Raw genomic sequence first — 16,743 nt, forward strand, 5'->3', positions numbered from 1 at the left:
GCTACAGTAGCAGTAGGCTAGGTCCAGATCAAGAGCGAGACGAAAGTCCTGGAGTAAGAAATCCAGGGCTTACTGGAATCACAGGGCACCAGAAGCACCAGAGCTGAGCCAACAGGTACTCTTGATGTGAGAGCCCAGCTCCACAGTGAGCAGTTACATATTGCTTGCATCCCCATCTGGACTCTATTTGGTTTCCCTCCTCCAGAAGTCCAAGTCCGCGGTGCCCTTCTGCATCATGTCATTATCATGCTGGGCCACCACAACATGCAGCTCTGCTGGAAATGAGGAGCTTAGAACACAGCCCATGACTTCGAGAATAAACCAGGGTTCGTTAATGCAACTTTATGGGGGTTAGCCAAAGCAAAGATGTTGTGGGGTTTTTTTGGTGTGTGCTTTTTTGTTGTACAAAGAGATCTCACCTGTTTTGTAGGTGACAGTAACTGGCTTGCTGCTGGCAGGGCTGTCTCCACGACCAGTTACAGCATACACAGTGATGGTGTAGTCCACACCGGGTTTGAGGCCAGTGATGGTAGCACGAGACATGGTGCCAGGCACTGTAAACTCCTGCACAGGGCTACTTCCACCTGAAGAGGGTGGGGTGGAAAAAGCAATGCTATGGATCTCTTCAAATATACATCATTACAAAAATACAGGACAATTGTACATGCATCCAAGGGAAGAGAGGATATTGTTGATGTTGGGGAATTTGGGATCAAATTCTTTTTCAGTCCAACTCAAGCCAAAAAATGAAATATGCAGAGAACCACCTCTAAAATGGCTGCAGTGCTCTAGATGCATTTTTTTTTTCAGAGGGAGATAAAGGTCATTTACTATCCTGTAAAAATAAACCCTATATTTGACAATATTCTCTAGACACGATGAAAGGATCTCAGAGATAAGAGAGGAGTTTTTCGTCTGCTGCCGTCAAATTTGCCTTTGCTATTTGTTGTACCTTTCCAATGGCCTCAAACTAGAGCTGCTCGTCTGCAACTGCCACGTCCACCTGCCCTCACCTGTTTCACCGTAAGTGATCCGGTAGTATCTGACTGTCACTGCAGGAGCATCCCAAGAGATCTCGAGGCTGGTTGGGCTGGTGGGGTTGACTTCCAGGTCCCTTGGAACATCTGACACTAGAAAAACAGAAATGAGAGTTTAGATACAGATAATGCTCTACCTCAGTACCACAGAGCCTTTACTCATGAGCACAGTTTCACCAGCTGGCAGAGAAGATCTGGTTTATTATCCATTAGAGGATACCAGAATCCTGATGATAACTTTTAGTCAGCTGACCCATCTCTCAAGGCTTACCGGTTGTTTGCTGGCCAACCAAGGGCACGCTCTCCTCCCTTCCGTTGACGGCGATGATGCTGACCACATACTCAGTTCCTGGGAGCAGGTTGGTGAGCGTGATGGAGTTTCGTGAGGGGGGCACACGGTCCTCCTTGGGCCTGCCAACACCGTGCTCTGGGTGATGCCGAATCTTATAGCCCGTAATGGTGGCACGAGGAGCAATCCAGTGGACGGTGAAGGAGTTAGCAGTTATATCCGAGAAGTCCAGGCCAGTGGGGGAATCGAGCCCTAGGTGTTTCGAAGAGATGTGTTGAGATATGTTCTAATATTTGCTCTTACACAGACAAGACACATGACCAGCAAGCTCTGTTACAGTTAGAAAACAAGAGAGACTCAGTGACAGATGCAATAGGCTCTGCCTAAGCTCACTGTCAGGCACACATGATTGGTACATCCACACCAGAGCCTACAAAGCTTTATTTATAACCAGCAGATCTGGCTCTCAGACACTGGATTTTAGATTTCCTAGTGTTTCCCAGGACGTAGACCTGCACTGCTTTTTGATATATCGCTGATGATCTGTTAATAAGATGACCATAGACAAGCAAAATAAAGTGAATGGACACTCAATGGACAACACTAATTACATGTGTATCTCAGGCTTTGTCTAGTACCTGTTTTCTGGATTCCAGACAAAGGCGCACTCTCATGTTGCTCAGCAACACTGTAGACTCTCACCAGATATTCAGTACCAGGGAGCAGATCTGTGGAGTTGAAGTAAAGGGATTTAGACAAACTTCTTTACTGATGATAGAAGTCACTTAACAAACTGGTGCAATTTTAAACAGTGTTTCCTAAGGGAGATATTCAAGTTTTACCTGGTGGAAGATCTGAGCCTCCAGGATAAACTTAAATCAGCTTTTTTTGTGGCATTACAGTTACTAGAAATATTGTTATCTTTTCGTGGGGACTGGCTTGAAGCAATGAGTTTTCATCAGGGTTCTTTCTAGCTATCTATCTAGTCATGTGCCACAGCGAAGTTCTATCTGATACAAACTGGAATAGGGCCAAGGATTTCCAACACAGCTATTTTAACTCACACGAGCTTCAGGTCTGGTCCCACATTCTGAAAGCAGGTATTGTCTTTCACTCAACAAACCTGCTTGCAGGATGGGGAAAAACTTCAAATAAAACCCAGCTTTTGCAACAGCAAAAAAAATAAAAATAATAATAATAATAAAAAAAGCCCACTTTTTGAAAACTGGCCAGGATTTTTTGCCATGTTCTGTAAAGCCCCAAACATTATTTATTTTCTGACACACAGAGCCCAAGGAGCAATGACCTTTTGCACATTCTGATCATCCCCCTGGGTCCCCTGCACTACAAGCCCTTGACATCTTTGGCAAACTAGGAGAGTAATAGGTATTTACTCTTAATACCTAACCAGGCTGTAAATCAGAGCAATTGCCCCATCCTCTGATTCACTGCTGTCCTTGGGCTGACGGGAAAATGCTCCTGTGGTTTGATTTTAACCTGATTAAAGCTAGTGGCCAAAATTCACTAGCTGTAAGTTTGCATGAGGCTACTCTGACATCTGTTTACGTGAGCTGAGAGTCCAGCCAGTTCTACTTGGAGCAGTTTCTTTTGCCTTCTCTCATGCCATTTCTACACATAAGGGGTCTCCTATATTTGTCTTCTGAATGTAACCCTCTTACTTGTTAAGACCACCACGTTGTCTGAGGGTGAAATTGTCAGCTCTGCAACGTCCTCCTCCTTCTTCACAGGTGAGTAGCGCACCAAGAAACTGCTCAGCACGATGGAAGTCGGTGCAGTCCATGTCACTCTCATGGTATCAGGCCCCACATTAGTGAAGCGGAGATCAGTGGGAGGAGGCACGGCTACACAGCAAAGAACAAATAGATCTTAATCTTCTGCAATATGTAAAAGCTGATCAAGACAAGGAAACCAGAGAAAGTATCTCATGCATAACAAACTACCGTGTCAGACCCATGCAAATGGACTTCTAAACTACAGTTGGTTCCACTACAGTTAAGAGAAAAGTATGCCTGTACTGCTGTCAGGCTCCTTTAGCCTCCTGGCATTTCCCAATGCTTTAAATATGCCTTGTGGGACTAATTTGAAAACAAGATAGCAAGTTTCAGTAAGGTGCTTCTTGCAGCTGTATTTCCTATTACAGATGTGGAGCCAAGAAAGGTTTAAAGTTGCCATACAGCAGCTTACAGATGGAAAAGTCATCTCATCTAGAATTCATACATGCACACATAGGAGAGAAAAGGGTATACCACTAATTTCTTACAACTCTACTTCTACTTGTGTTGAAGGATTTACAGCCTCAGGATTTTCCAACACAATAGGATTTCATGCAAGAACCAGTTTCCAGCTCGCCTTCTGCCCATGCACTACAGAGACCCCTGACGGTGTGACATGGCTGTCAATGGCATGTACTCAGGGAGTGGTGTTTCACCTGCATCCTTTTAGGGCATTGTGGAAAGAGTGGGGCCGCCACTGAAACAGGCTGCTGGAAGCTCAAATAGCTACCAAGGCCAGGGATAAACTGGAGGGTGCCTGCTGAACTGCTTCACACTTTGGCACTTTTATTTTGGGGAAGTGCAGCTTAGAAGTCCAGTGAATATATATCTTGCCTTTCACATTCTCAGCTCCAACTGGGTGCCAGAAATCTGAACAGCAGAACGTGACTGAGCCTGGCAAGTCTGCAGCCATTCAAATCAGAAAGCTGATCAGCGCACATCCATCCCAGCAGCCACTTAGAGAAAGGAGTGAGCTGGGTCTGCTTGCCTTTTGCCTTTCCCTCAGTGTGCGGTTCGATCCCTCTTTGGACAAAGCCCCATGGTCCCGACAGCTAGTGACAGCATGAAACACCGTCCGTGTCACAGAACACAGAAATGATCAAAATTCACCCGTTTGCTGTGTCAGAGTGGTAGGGGCGCTCTCTCCGCCATTAATGAGTGTGATTACACTGATGTCGTAATCAATGCCCGGCTCCAAGCCTGTCACTGTGTAGTATCCTACTGAGGAGTCCACAAAATCTTCAAAAATAGGGACACTTTCTCCTGCCGCAACTACTGTGATGCGGTACCCAATAATGGTGGAGGCATTTAACGGGGTCCACCTCAGGCCGATGCTTGAGTCAGTTATGTCAACAAAGCTTAGGTCAGTGAGTTGGGGCACCTCTAATGAGTTAAAGAGCAAACAGGAAGGGCAAAGACACACAGAGGCAAAAGAAAGACAAGGGAGAAAAAAGCAGTGTTCATCACTATTAACATCGACAGAAACGTAGAAGCAATTGTGGTGATATGAAAAATTTCTCTTGGGGTCTGGGTGGAGAAGTAGCATTTTGGGGATAGGGTATTTTTTGCTTTTTATATTGTACCCTTCCACGCAGTCTTCAGCTGCCCCTCGGAGCAGACAGAAGCTGAAACCTGGACCCAGATCCACCAGGACAATGCACTTCAGACAAACTATTTCCAAAAAGGCCTGCAACAGGCCGGGCACTTAACTTGCATTGAGTTTACTTTGAACAATGATGAGATAAAGAACCGTTCTTTTCTGAATAAAATTGAAACATAAAACATATTCTTTTTTTTTTTTTTCCAGGTAAAAACAAAAGAATAAAGTCTACTGAAGTATAAGCAAAACAAGCTCCTCTGAAATATTAGTAGTTGACCTAAGTTTTTTGTCTCGTCCAAATGTTAAGTCTAGTTTTTATGATCTCAATGATAAAAGTATCAACCCATGTGAAGGGACTAAATTGGCCTACGCCACAACAGTGGTTATGTTCTATTTTAACGTTCTGCTGGGGAAAAAAAACACCTTATTTTACAGAATAGATGCCAAAAAAGCCAATTTTCTGTAAAATCCTCATTAATCTGCACAGAATATATGTACCATATCACCTTTAAAGTGTGCTGAAAGCCAGAGACGTACATTCTTAGCTCTTTCTTGCACCAGAAGATGGCAAAGGGCTAAAGCCATCACTGCTTTAATTATGCAGTATTGCAGTATTAGTTCACTTCCAGATTGCATACAGTACTTCAGTGAAGAACAGACATTTTAAAGCAGTATTATAAGAGCAAGCAAACACAGCAGCTGGCATCATTGCAGGGCTGAACAGGAACAAAAACACACAAACAGAGCCCTCACAAACAAAAATGGAATGAAACCATCTGGGGAGGTGGGCACTGAATTTCTTCTACTGCCCTATGCCATGATTCTAGTTGGGAGTCCCACAGTGCAGAGCTCTCTGGCTCAATTTCACTCTGACTGGCTAAAAATGCTTTCATTACCTTGCGTGATGGTTTTGGAGATGGGGATGCTCTCCTGGTCATCTTTGACTGCGTAAACACTGACATTGTACTCCACACCAGGGTTTAGGTTTTCAAAGGTGCAAGAGGTCTGATCTGCACCTACTACTTCCTCCAAGGTAGAACCCTGCTGTCCATTTGTAGGAGCAGTGGTCACTCGGTAGCCACTGATGCCTGAAATACAGATATCCAGCATTATTTCAGCTCCCTCTGAGACCTTCCCAAGCTGAAAATCTCATGACACATCAAGAAGAGATACATCTGAGAGCGGAGTTCTCAAAAGCCTTTCAACCCTTATTTTATGGAAAACAACTGCACAGCTCCCATCAGCTTCTGTGGGAAAAGAATTCATCTTGAACGCTTTCAGAAATCCCATGCATATTCTCAGCGACATGAACTCATTCTTCACTGTCAGAAGTATTTTTTTAGGTCTAGTTTGCTTTCCTGTTTTCACACCAGTCCAGATATTTGACCAAATCCTTCAAATCCCTGAAACAGCTGAAATATTTATATGTATTTATACTCCAAAATAGCATTTGTATAGAATGCAAGTCATGAAAAATCCTATGGCAACCTATACTTAACTGTGAATTATATCTTTGAATATAATCCAATTTTTTTTTTCCCCTAAATGACTCCTTATCAAGCCTTCCATCAACGTCTCCTTAGTGAAATGCAAAGCACTATAGAATAACTGTTACCATCCTGGTACAACAGAGGGTTTCAAGATCAGCATGAAGTCATACAGTTACCTGGAGTTGTGCTTCTATCCCAGGAGACTATCAGGATCCCAGTATCAGGATTGGGCTCGAGGCGCAGGTTGGTTGGTGGAGACAGTGCTGTAAGCATTCAGATAAATGAGTCATTTCTGGCTTTGAGAATCATGCTAGCTCCCTCAGCATCCCCTCTTCCCAGATTCCATTCTCATTCTTCAGAACTAGCTAAAACTTCTGAAGTTGTGATGCTGTAAGCTAGTGCTACAAACTCCTGTGCATCAAAAAACCCACAAGAGACTTCCAGAAGACAGACATTCATCTGAGGAGTGCAGAAGAAGCAAGTGGAAGAAGAAATAGCTGCAGAAAAGCAAATGTGTCTTACGTGTAGTCACTCTCCTGATGATTGGGGTCTCTCTCTCCTGGCCGTCCATCAGGACTGTGAGGCTGTAGGTATACTCCACACCAGGGGTCAGACCAGATATCACAATGCTGCCAGAATCAGAGATGACCTCACGGGGAGCCTCTCCACCTTGGCTTGGGCGCACACCAAGCTGCAAAGAAGCAGCAAAGTTTTCTTTTCAGTCTCAAGTACTCCTATCCCATGGAATTACCATAATTTTGTCTTGTCATCCAACGTGAGTATCATGGGTCTGTATGCTCCACACCAATCATTAATCCTGTAACTTGTTTTAGACACCCAGAGCTCAAGCTGAGTTGCTTTGTACCCTAAGTGTGCAAACCTGAGCTGTATAGGCCTTCATGGACCCACCAGCACACAGACTGTGGAGAAACAGCCCTAACAGACTGTGAGACCTGGAAATAACATGTCCCACTGCTGAACTTGACCTGAAACCTAGAGAACACACTTGTATTGGCCTCAATGATTTATACCTGCCCCCTGCAAATAGCATGTTTTTTGCATCTATTCCTTTTTTGCTATCTTCACTGTAGTCCATAAGTATCAGCCATAATTGGTCCTCCCAATCATAATGAAGAAAGAGGAAAAGGAACACGGCTCTTTGGTTTCTCCTACCTTGAAACCAATCCTTGGGGCAGGTGTCCAGGTGATGACAATAGAAGTCTCAGTCACTTCTGTGTTAAAAGGAGGAACAGAGCCAACAGGCTGATCTGTGAAGAGAATTAAGAGATGAAATCTAGCTGCTGCAGTGATGAATAGTTAGAAAACCTAACCTATGGCAGTCCAGATAGCAAGATCTATGTAGTAAGATGCTGAACTGCATTACTTTGGAAAAGCCAGTGGTTTGGGAGGGATCTGAGAGATGACCTCTCTTAAGTCCTCTGTCCATCCAACCCCAACTTAGAGAATACTGTTTTTGGCATGATATCTGAAGTGTTCTTCAGAAAGCAGGTTTTTTTTCCTTCAGCCACCATACGTCGTTCGATCAGCACAACACTCCACCCTTGTCTGTCATCCAGCTGTCCCAGCAAGGACCTTCTCATCCCCAACCAACACCTTCAACCCTTTTGAAGTTGGCGGAGTAAAACGGAGCTCAAAACCGATTAGAGGACTCTGTGGTCTCGTTGATATCTGTCAGGAGCATCACACAGAAGCCAAAGTTTTGCCCATCTCAGAATCGGTCTAAATAACTCCACTGAGTTTAATTTGAATTGATCTCATTAATAATGAAGAGACTTGGTTTATTCATCTGTGGTCTCAAACTGGAATGGTTTCATTCACATTAGCTAGGACTCAAAGGCAGTGTTCATCTAAGACAGACAATGTAATTGAGAAATATTTATAGATAAAGCTGTCTGTCAGCAAAAAGCACACTGCCAAGGTCAACAGTATTGCTGTGGTGATAAGTTTAAACCCTTGTTTTAACTTCACATTGTTATAAAAGAAACCACACTCCCTTTTGAAAAGAGGATGTGGTTCTGGGGTAGGATGACTGAATTTTGTTAGTTTGTATGACTACTTCTTCATTATTTAAAAGTAAATCTACTTGTTCATTCTAGAAGCACATGTGGGTTCTACAGAACTGCCTCAACATCCAACACTTGCTGAGTATTTCTTCCATGCAAGCAGCACAAGTGTAAGTGACTGCAATGAAATATCTATATATCAACAGCATGCAGTCTCTATGTTGTCTTTATGTTATGTTAGTTATGTAACTGCCCTTGAACTGCCTTAGACAGTATTGCTGGGCCTGAGAAATTACTACCTTCAGCTATATACAAATCACAGACTAATTATTCCTTACCCATTTTAAGGGATCTCTTTGCTTTCCTTGATTAGCCATGCCAAAACCAAACAACTGGAAAGAGCACCTAAAATTAAGTTCCTTTGTCATTTAGTTAACTGAGGTACCAATAGTAAGCATCTATTTGTGCTGGAGTAAGTTTTACTGGAAGCTTATTGATGCAAATAACTCTCTTACTGCCAAATAGTTCAGTGAGAAGAACAAGGAATACTTCCCAAGCAGTTCTGCTGGAATGCTACTTCAAAAGGGTTCTTCTGTAAACCAATTCACAACAGCCACTTCCAGCACAAGGCTTCAGTTTTGAAGAAGGGCCAGGGCATCAGTGAAGAGGAATATGCGCCCGTTATACTTACACGTTGTGAAGACTCCAGTCTCTCTGGCACTTTGCAAGTCTTCTTTAACTGCCACGAGGTACACTGTGTACTCAGTGCCAGGCTGCAGGTTCCTGAGGAGGTACTTAGTAGCAGAAGGGCCCACATTGTATGTCCGTGGCTGACCTCCTCTCGTGGGACCTGCAGTCAGTCGGTATCCTGAGATGATAGCACGGGGCCGTGTCCACAGCACCAGCACAGAGTGCTCTGTGGTATTGATGAACCTCAGGTTGGTGGGGGCATCGAGCTCTGGGGAGGAAAAAGCACAACATGCATCAGTTTTCCAGCTTAACCCCTACTTCTTCCCAAAGCACATTCACCACCTTCCGTTAAAGCATGGTTGTAAAGTGAAGCTGTTGAGCCTGTAATTCTTGCTTAGGGCATGTGTCAGCAGCAAGGAAGAGAGAAGGAGGGAGCTGGAAGTAGAACTGACAACTATATCCATGCCTCGATGCCATCCAGTAATCTGCACCTATCCTGCTCCTGGCTGCCCTGATTTGGGCTGCTGCCATTCATGCCCTCCCACAGGGGGAAGTCAGGCTCACAGCTGAGGCGAGACAGATGAACCCAGCAGCTCTCAGGAATTTCAATAGTTTCTCATGAATGCTGAGCATTTTTTAAAAACCAGCTCAGTTTAGAAACACCAGCATTAGCACAGAAACCTAACGTGAGCTCTTTTTTTGGTTCAAAAAGATTTATGCTCTCAAATCTTTGCCCAGACCTATTCCCTGCTTAAAAGCCCTTCCCAAAACTAAGCAGCAACCCTGCCTTGTCATTTTAATGACAAAATAATCAAGTCAGCAACTTTCTGGAGAAAACCAGTTCCTAGATCTCGTTAAAACTAATCATGCTCTGGAACTGACCACACAACAATTTTAAGCATGCTCATCGCTCCCATGGGGCTTGTGCAATGGCTCTTATCAGGCTTCCTCCCCTATTTTATCACTACCTCTGGGAAGCTGCTGAGACTGCTAACCCAGAGAACTACATAAACAAGCTTCAAGTGCCATAGTTTCTTAAGCACTGCACGGGAGTCCCCAGTGAGTGGCAAAGATGTCCTTACCTTGGGCTAAGCAGCTCTTGGGACAGAATGAGACTCAGAGGAGGAATCATACTTCAGCAATTCACACACACACACAGCAGGCAATGTGGCAAAGAGTTATGGGGAGCTATGCAGCAAGCTTCCCCACTTTTCTCAGTCCCATGTTGAAACTGAGACCACTGCTCTTTTTTTGATGGCAGAAGCTTCCGCCCCACTGGCCCTCAAGTAAACAATGTCTTTGTGATAAAATTAAATTAATGTTTTCACCATCTTCCTGTTGATTCAGTGAAAAAGGATTTTTGCCTTTTTGTTTCTCTACCTGCTTGCTTGCTTCCCCCCCCCCCCCCCCTTTTTCTTGAAGAGGGATGGAAAAGGAAGCCAGGACTCCCTTCTTCCACCACTACCAAAGATGGGGAAAATATTTCAAATGGAGAAAGAATGACTGTGACCCTCCCTAGACTCATCTCCAACCAATAGGTGGAGATTCAGACTTACCTCTTCTTGGTATCTAGACCTGTGTTCTATCCCATCTGATAGGGCTTGTATCTTCATCCATTTGTCATCTACACTCAGTTTCTTCCTGCACAGTTCAATTTGCCAGCTTTGTTAGGCTTCTATCTCTTCCTCTCCCCATATTAAAGTAAAAAGGGGAAGATAAAAAGCCACACACGCACTTGAAGTTTGTTTGAACACTGCTCTTTACCAGGAGGCCAAGAAGAGAATCACATTTACACCGTGGGAAGAAACTTTTGCTGCAGGGTTTTCCTTGGGAACTCCCAATGATTTCTGTTTCCCAGGACTTGCGATTACAGGATGCAATTTACACGAATACTTTCTGAAATGTGGTTTAGGCAAAACAGTTATGTGGATGATCATGGCCTATGGAAAAGGATTCCAGACGTGTTACTAGCCCTGTGCTGTCTGAATCTCATGTCTATGCTCTAATGTACACCTCTAACAGAGGCTCTACACCTGGCCAAGGCTTCTGAGAACAACAAAAAGTTCACAGATCTAAATGGGAACTGAGCTCTTCTTGTTCTACAATGTTTAGATGTTGTACTGAGGGTTAGTGGGAAATACTGGTGGGAGATGAACTGTTGGACTGGATGATTTTGGAGGTCTTTTCCAGTCTTGGTGGTTCTATGATTCTACATGCTTACAAGAGAGCTCGGACTCCTAAGCTGTATCCTTGCTTTTGAAAGACTTGTTTTAAGGAGGAGAAAGGTTGTTCCCAGCATCTGTGCGACACTACAGTCACATACCTACATCAAATGACAAACAAAAGGATTCTACTCTCCCTGCATAGCCAAGGGAGATGGTAAGAGGGAGAGGTACTTTATGGTTCCTAACTTTATGAATGTAAGTAAATAATATTTCCCCCAAAGTATGACTATACTCAGATAACTTCATTTCCTTTTCTTCTCATCTTTATAGGAGTCAGGCTGGATTCTCAAAAGCTGCTCTCATTTACCAAAAAGTGTCAGAACAGCAGCCAACGTGCATAGCTCAATTCTGACCCTTGGAATAACGTGACTCAGCTGCAGAACAGCACAATCACCTGGTCACCCCTTATACTGTCCAGTAAACAGAATCTTTTCAAATAAACCAGGTTCTGTCTGAGCTGCCTGTTGAGATCCTTATAAGCCAGTTTGCTAGGTTTCACTGGGATGACAGTGAAATTTCTGGGGTGCTGAGACAGGCTGTGGAAGGCCAGACCTGACCTGACAAAGCTAAGATGCAGTCCTTTCAATTACATGGCCTGCCCTCACATGTGTACAAAGAATTCCCTCCAAAGACAGTGGAGCCAAATAGGTATGCAGCTGTCAGAAAGGAGAGAGGGATTTTTCAGAGCAGTCTCAGCAAGGCTCCTATGTCATGCTGAAATCTGCCCTAAGGTATTCTCCAAAAAAATCACGGGCTGTGATCTGCACAGTAAAAGAACTGCAGGGCCCATCAATTCTCAGCCAGTAATAAAAAAGTTGAATTCCAGCCATACAAAATTGTTTTAAAGTTCCATGAGAGTTAAACTCCCATTGGAAAGCCCTGAAGGAGGATAAATCTGCTGAAAAGATCATTGTTTGACTGAATGAATTCCCTGCCCTGTCATCCTAGTTAAGGGATACCTCCTGGGCTACAACTGTTCCAATTCAAGTGCTCTGTTTATGTATTTCTCTAAGCGACAGAGGTGTAAGCACCTCAAAAGGTTGAGGAAAGCACAAAGGAAAGGTACTTACTGGTGGTTTGCTCTCCAGTCAAAGGTTTGCTCTCCCTGCCATGGCTCACGGCAAAGATCTTAAAGAGATAGGTCGTTCCTGGGAGCAGGTCAACAACTTCAGCAAAAGAGCTTCTAGTAATGGGCAATCTCTGGCCGTGCTGGCCAGGGCGATTGACAGGGATTGCTTCCACCCGATAGCCAGACACTTGGCTCTGGGGTGGGGTCCACATGATGGTGACCTTGACGTCAGAAACCTCCACAAACTGCAGGTCTTTGGGAGAAGGAACTTCATCTGAAAAGAAAGAGGCAGAACAGTGTTAGAGGCAGTCCTTAGCAAATGGTAGAAGGAACTATGGGGGTCACATGGGAAAAGAAGTGAATTTTGACTGAACGATGGATAGCCCAAGAATATTTACCAAACCAAAAAGATGTCATGGTAACCTTATTTTGAACATATATACACACGTTCCCAGACAACATTCAAGCAGACTACAATTCAGAATGTCATCTCATAGCTTTAACTACTTAATGTCTTCAGTCACGGAAAGTATCTTGCTGTCATCAAAAGAACTAAAAACCAAAGATAATGTGCTAGAATGTCGAATATATGCAGAACCAGAACCTGGAAGAATAAGGAACTAACAACAGCAACAACAACAGACCAACTCCAGAGGTTGGACACAAGATCCTCCTTTAAAAATTAGGAAGAGATCTGAAAATTCAGAGCATGTTCTGAATGTCTACACTTAACTTATAAATCTATCTTTTATAATTAAACAAGTACAGGGGCTGATCTGGCTTTACTGTAGTCAAAGACAAAATCCAGTTCCCTCTGCGCTGGCCAACAGCACTGCACCCTTGAATTCCTATGTTCAAATTAAGTTCCTTTAGATTAGGAGTGATACTGCCCTAAAGTTAACCAACACACATTTTAAGAAGATACAGATGCCAAACCATAAAGTCAATGAGCTGAGTTCCTTCCTGGTAAGCTCCCATTTGCCAACACATATGCTTGCAACTTGCAGGACCATCACATTCCACTGTTACCACATCAGATCCCAATTTTTTCCACTGCCTTTTCTTTTGGTTTGGCTATTCAACCCAACTGATAGTTAAAGAACTCTGAAACCACTGTTTTATTTTCTAATGTGGCTCCCTCAATTTTAGATTGTACGGTGTTATTTTGGCACATCAACCAATGCTAAGCAATCTCCACAGGCTGCGATGGAAAATAACAGTGAGGACTGGGAAAGGAGATGGAGAAGTCAGGTGAACTATTTAGATCCGTTTTGTTGTGTCTGAGTACATAACCTTAAACATCTGTAGGCCAAGTACTGAGGCAAAATGATTTACCAGGCTCCTAAGATCTCTCAGCAGAATCCCCATAAGACAACTTAGGAAAAAGTGATCTCTCTTTTCCGTAGACACAATGCAAGACTAACCTTTTGACCTGCCCCCAGCTTGATCTTGAACTGTAACACTAGTAATGCAAAGTAGTGGTTTGACTGTGTCAGTTCGTAAGTATGACTTTACCATAGAACTTCAGTGTCTGACATTTGCAATTAAAAAGCCAGCACAACAAAAGCAAAATTAAAAGTCCACATAGGGACTGAGTGGCAACGCTCATTCAGTTTGAGTAATGAGAGCTTGCACTACCATTTGGGTTAGGTACTGACTGGTCTTCTGGCCACTACCTGTGCGTGGGACGCCTGTGGTTTCCTGCTGGATGAAGACAGGAGTACTCTCCTGATGTTCCTCCACTGCATAGATGCTGATGTTGTACTGAACACCTGGCATCAGGTCACTGAGTGTTACAGAGGTAGCAGTATCAGGCAGGTTGAGCTCTGTGCTGCTGCCTTCCACAGAGGGTGTGTAGACAATTCTGTAGCCTAAAAAAAAGAAAAAGAAGAGGTATACATATAGTCATCAGGTGCAATCAGTAAGCCAGCACAAGAAATGATAGAAAAGAGAACTAAACAAATGTCTTTACTGAGGATATCACAAAGCCAGTCCTGAACTTCTGTAGCACCTGTGGCTTGCTTTTGCTGAGTCCCACCTACAGATTATGTTCATAATGACCCACACCACATCATCTGACCTGTATCAAAATTTGTAACTCTTGACATGTGGACTTAGGGTCCATATTGTTCACAGTTGTTATGGCATGGTCTGGATGTCAGGTACACAGAAGGTACAACTCATGGGGCTTGAGGTTTTTTCCCCAACATGAATGCAGGAGGAATGATTTTACATCCCTGAATTGCTTCAATACAAAAGCTAAATTTTCTGTGTGCCTTCCAGCTGGCCTCTGAGCCTGGGCAGAAGGCACTAACCCATTGTTTTGGAGTTATACTTCATTTTCCTTTCTACTTAGATTTCAGATTCTATCAGCACTGTGAAACAGGAGCACTCCAATTAGACATACCTGTGATTGGAGCCTGGGGTCTGCTCCAGCTAATGACAATTGATGTGTCATCGACGCTTTCCACGCTGTGCTCAGGAGGTGCATCAGGAGCTGTTTAAAAGAACAACACAGGAGTGTAGCAAGTGTAAGGATGCAACGTTATCAAATGTCCAGAGCAAACAAAAACAGCTTCCAAAGTGCAGCTACACCCACCCACACATACCTGTCGTCTGTGAAGTAGACAGGATAAGATTCTGCTCGCCTTCTTCAGAGATCTGATAGACATTAACGATATACTTGCGACCAGGAAGCAAGTCAGGGATGTTGACAGAAGTGGCTGTGCTTGGAAGATCTAAAAGAGGTAGGAAATAAAAACTGCCTTAGAACTTCTGCCTTGTTGCTTTCTTACCAAATGACACAGAGAATTCTGTTCAGATCCGGGCTGAATCAGTCTTCCTGCAGAAAAAAAAATGCTCTGCATTGTGGCCTCAGCTCATAGCAGGGAATCTGATGGGAGACTGCATCTGGAGATCAGATGTAATCAGATGGAGATCAGTGAAGAGCAATCTGATGGGAAACTGGGAAGTGCTTCCACTTGCCTGAAGGCCTCTATCTGTAGATAGATATGCTCAGGAACCGCTTCACAACATAATTCAGCTGTCTGGGCAGCTGGAGTGTGCAGACAAGAAAGGTGGTGATGGCACTGGCAGCCCTAGTGTAAGCTCATGTGTCCAAGCCTGTGAGTCCAGAGGACAGCAGGCAAGGGAGAATTACTAGGTCAGAGGAGTACTCTTCTTTTTCTCATGTTGCTCTTCTACCACATGCACATGTCCTAATAGCTATTGTAACATCAAATCCTTGTGAGATATTGCTATTATGATTGTTAAGACAGGAAATTAAGAAGAAGAGATTAAGACGAAGTTACATATGGTGAGAGAGGCTCCCTATCAGATGGAGTAAAAAAGAATCCACTTCCTGGGTCTAAGTCCAGTGCTTTTAACAAGCTTCCTGGCTTAGCTAAGTTATCACATTATCAAAGCCTAGTAAGATCTGATCCAAATTAAACAACAGAGAGGTCTGGGACAGACATCCATGAGATCATGAGTAGCCAAGAGGGGATTTGGGAAAGACTGCTTTCAGTTTTGATGCATGAACAAAAAGAAAAACAAGGAAGTTAGCCAGGTGATAAGCTCAAAGATTTGGTTCTCTCCTCACCTGCCTTCACAATACTGTGGAAGCTAATAAGTTTAGGTAAGTTTAGAATAAATTAATAAATAAATACAAAAATGCTGAAAAGAATACATCTACACATAGCTTTTACAAATCTACCACCTCTGGCTCAGTGAGTTTTCCTCTGCAGGATCCCACAAGAGTATTCTAAGGGAGTGTTGCTATGTGCATGCCTTCTTCTTATACTTTTCCTCAGGCTTGACCTTACGGCCATTGATGGAGAAAGGATAGTCAAGTAGGCGAGTCTGTAACCTGTGCTAGTCCTCCACTGTCACACCTTAACTGAATCATACTAAAGGACAGCAAGATCCTCACTATTTACACCAGCCATACTGATTGTTACAGAAAACAGTGATATTGTTAGTGATGCTTGGATCTAATAGACTCGTATACTGTCTCACCAAGATACTGTGGCTCATCACCCTCCTCGCTCAGTTCATACTCAACACGGAATCCAGAAACTGTGTCAGAAGCAGAAACCCAGGAGACAACAAAGCTGCTGGCTGTGATTTCAGTGACTGACTCTGAAGTAGCAACCATGGGAGGAAGAAGAGTTGTCTCTCCTGAAACAGTGTTGCCTGTAAAGAGAAGAAAGAGGTCTAGTTAATCGCTGTTGTATTAACTGGGATGCAGGAAATAGCCTTCAGGCTGTTCTCTCAGAAGGACAGTAGATTTCTCTGGATTCCAGTCCAGCCCCACTGTTCAACTCACTTGTCACTGCTGTAGTGCTAGTTGTGGTAAAATCAAAGCGTGTGACTTCTTTGGGTCCATGCTGCTGAACACTGATAAGCTGTCCTTCATACACTACACCAGGCTTCAGGCCTGAGATGGTGTAGGAGTTCAGGTGACCAGGGATGGTAGCTTCCTTCCAGTGCCTTCCAGAGATTTTCTGCAAGAACAAGGATACTTG

General features: G+C 43.7%; 1 protein-coding gene across 9 annotated transcripts in view; it reads right to left on the minus strand.

Moving 5' to 3' along the window:
• Positions 1-16,743, minus strand: part of FN1 (fibronectin 1) — a 50,187-nt gene that overhangs the window by 15,810 nt on the left and 17,634 nt on the right. For 7 of the 9 annotated variants that reach the window (XM_046943492.1, XM_046943491.1, XM_015289128.4 and 4 more), the window contains exons 14-30: positions 16,545-16,722; positions 16,235-16,411; positions 14,827-14,955; positions 14,625-14,714; positions 13,894-14,088; positions 12,219-12,491; positions 8,925-9,191; positions 7,383-7,477; positions 6,732-6,900; positions 6,386-6,472; positions 5,616-5,807; positions 4,230-4,502; positions 3,006-3,188; positions 1,965-2,054; positions 1,309-1,578; positions 1,014-1,130; positions 420-584 (exon numbers count right to left, since the gene is read on the minus strand). In XM_046943492.1, coding sequence (XP_046799448.1) covers positions 420-584; positions 1,014-1,130; positions 1,309-1,578; positions 1,965-2,054; positions 3,006-3,188; positions 4,230-4,502; positions 5,616-5,807; positions 6,386-6,472; positions 6,732-6,900; positions 7,383-7,477; positions 8,925-9,191; positions 12,219-12,491; positions 13,894-14,088; positions 14,625-14,714; positions 14,827-14,955; positions 16,235-16,411; positions 16,545-16,722 — 2,950 coding nt within the window. The remainder of the gene's footprint in view (positions 1-419; positions 585-1,013; positions 1,131-1,308; positions 1,579-1,964; positions 2,055-3,005; positions 3,189-4,229; positions 4,503-5,615; positions 5,808-6,385; positions 6,473-6,731; positions 6,901-7,382; positions 7,478-8,924; positions 9,192-12,218; positions 12,492-13,893; positions 14,089-14,624; positions 14,715-14,826; positions 14,956-16,234; positions 16,412-16,544; positions 16,723-16,743) is intronic. The other 2 variants (XM_015289133.4, XM_015289132.4) reach the window with 1 other exon arrangement.

The sequence above is a fragment of the Gallus gallus genome, chromosome 7 (genome assembly GCF_016699485.2).
Source record: "Gallus gallus isolate bGalGal1 chromosome 7, bGalGal1.mat.broiler.GRCg7b, whole genome shotgun sequence".
NCBI classification, from domain to species: domain Eukaryota; kingdom Metazoa; phylum Chordata; class Aves; order Galliformes; family Phasianidae; genus Gallus; species Gallus gallus.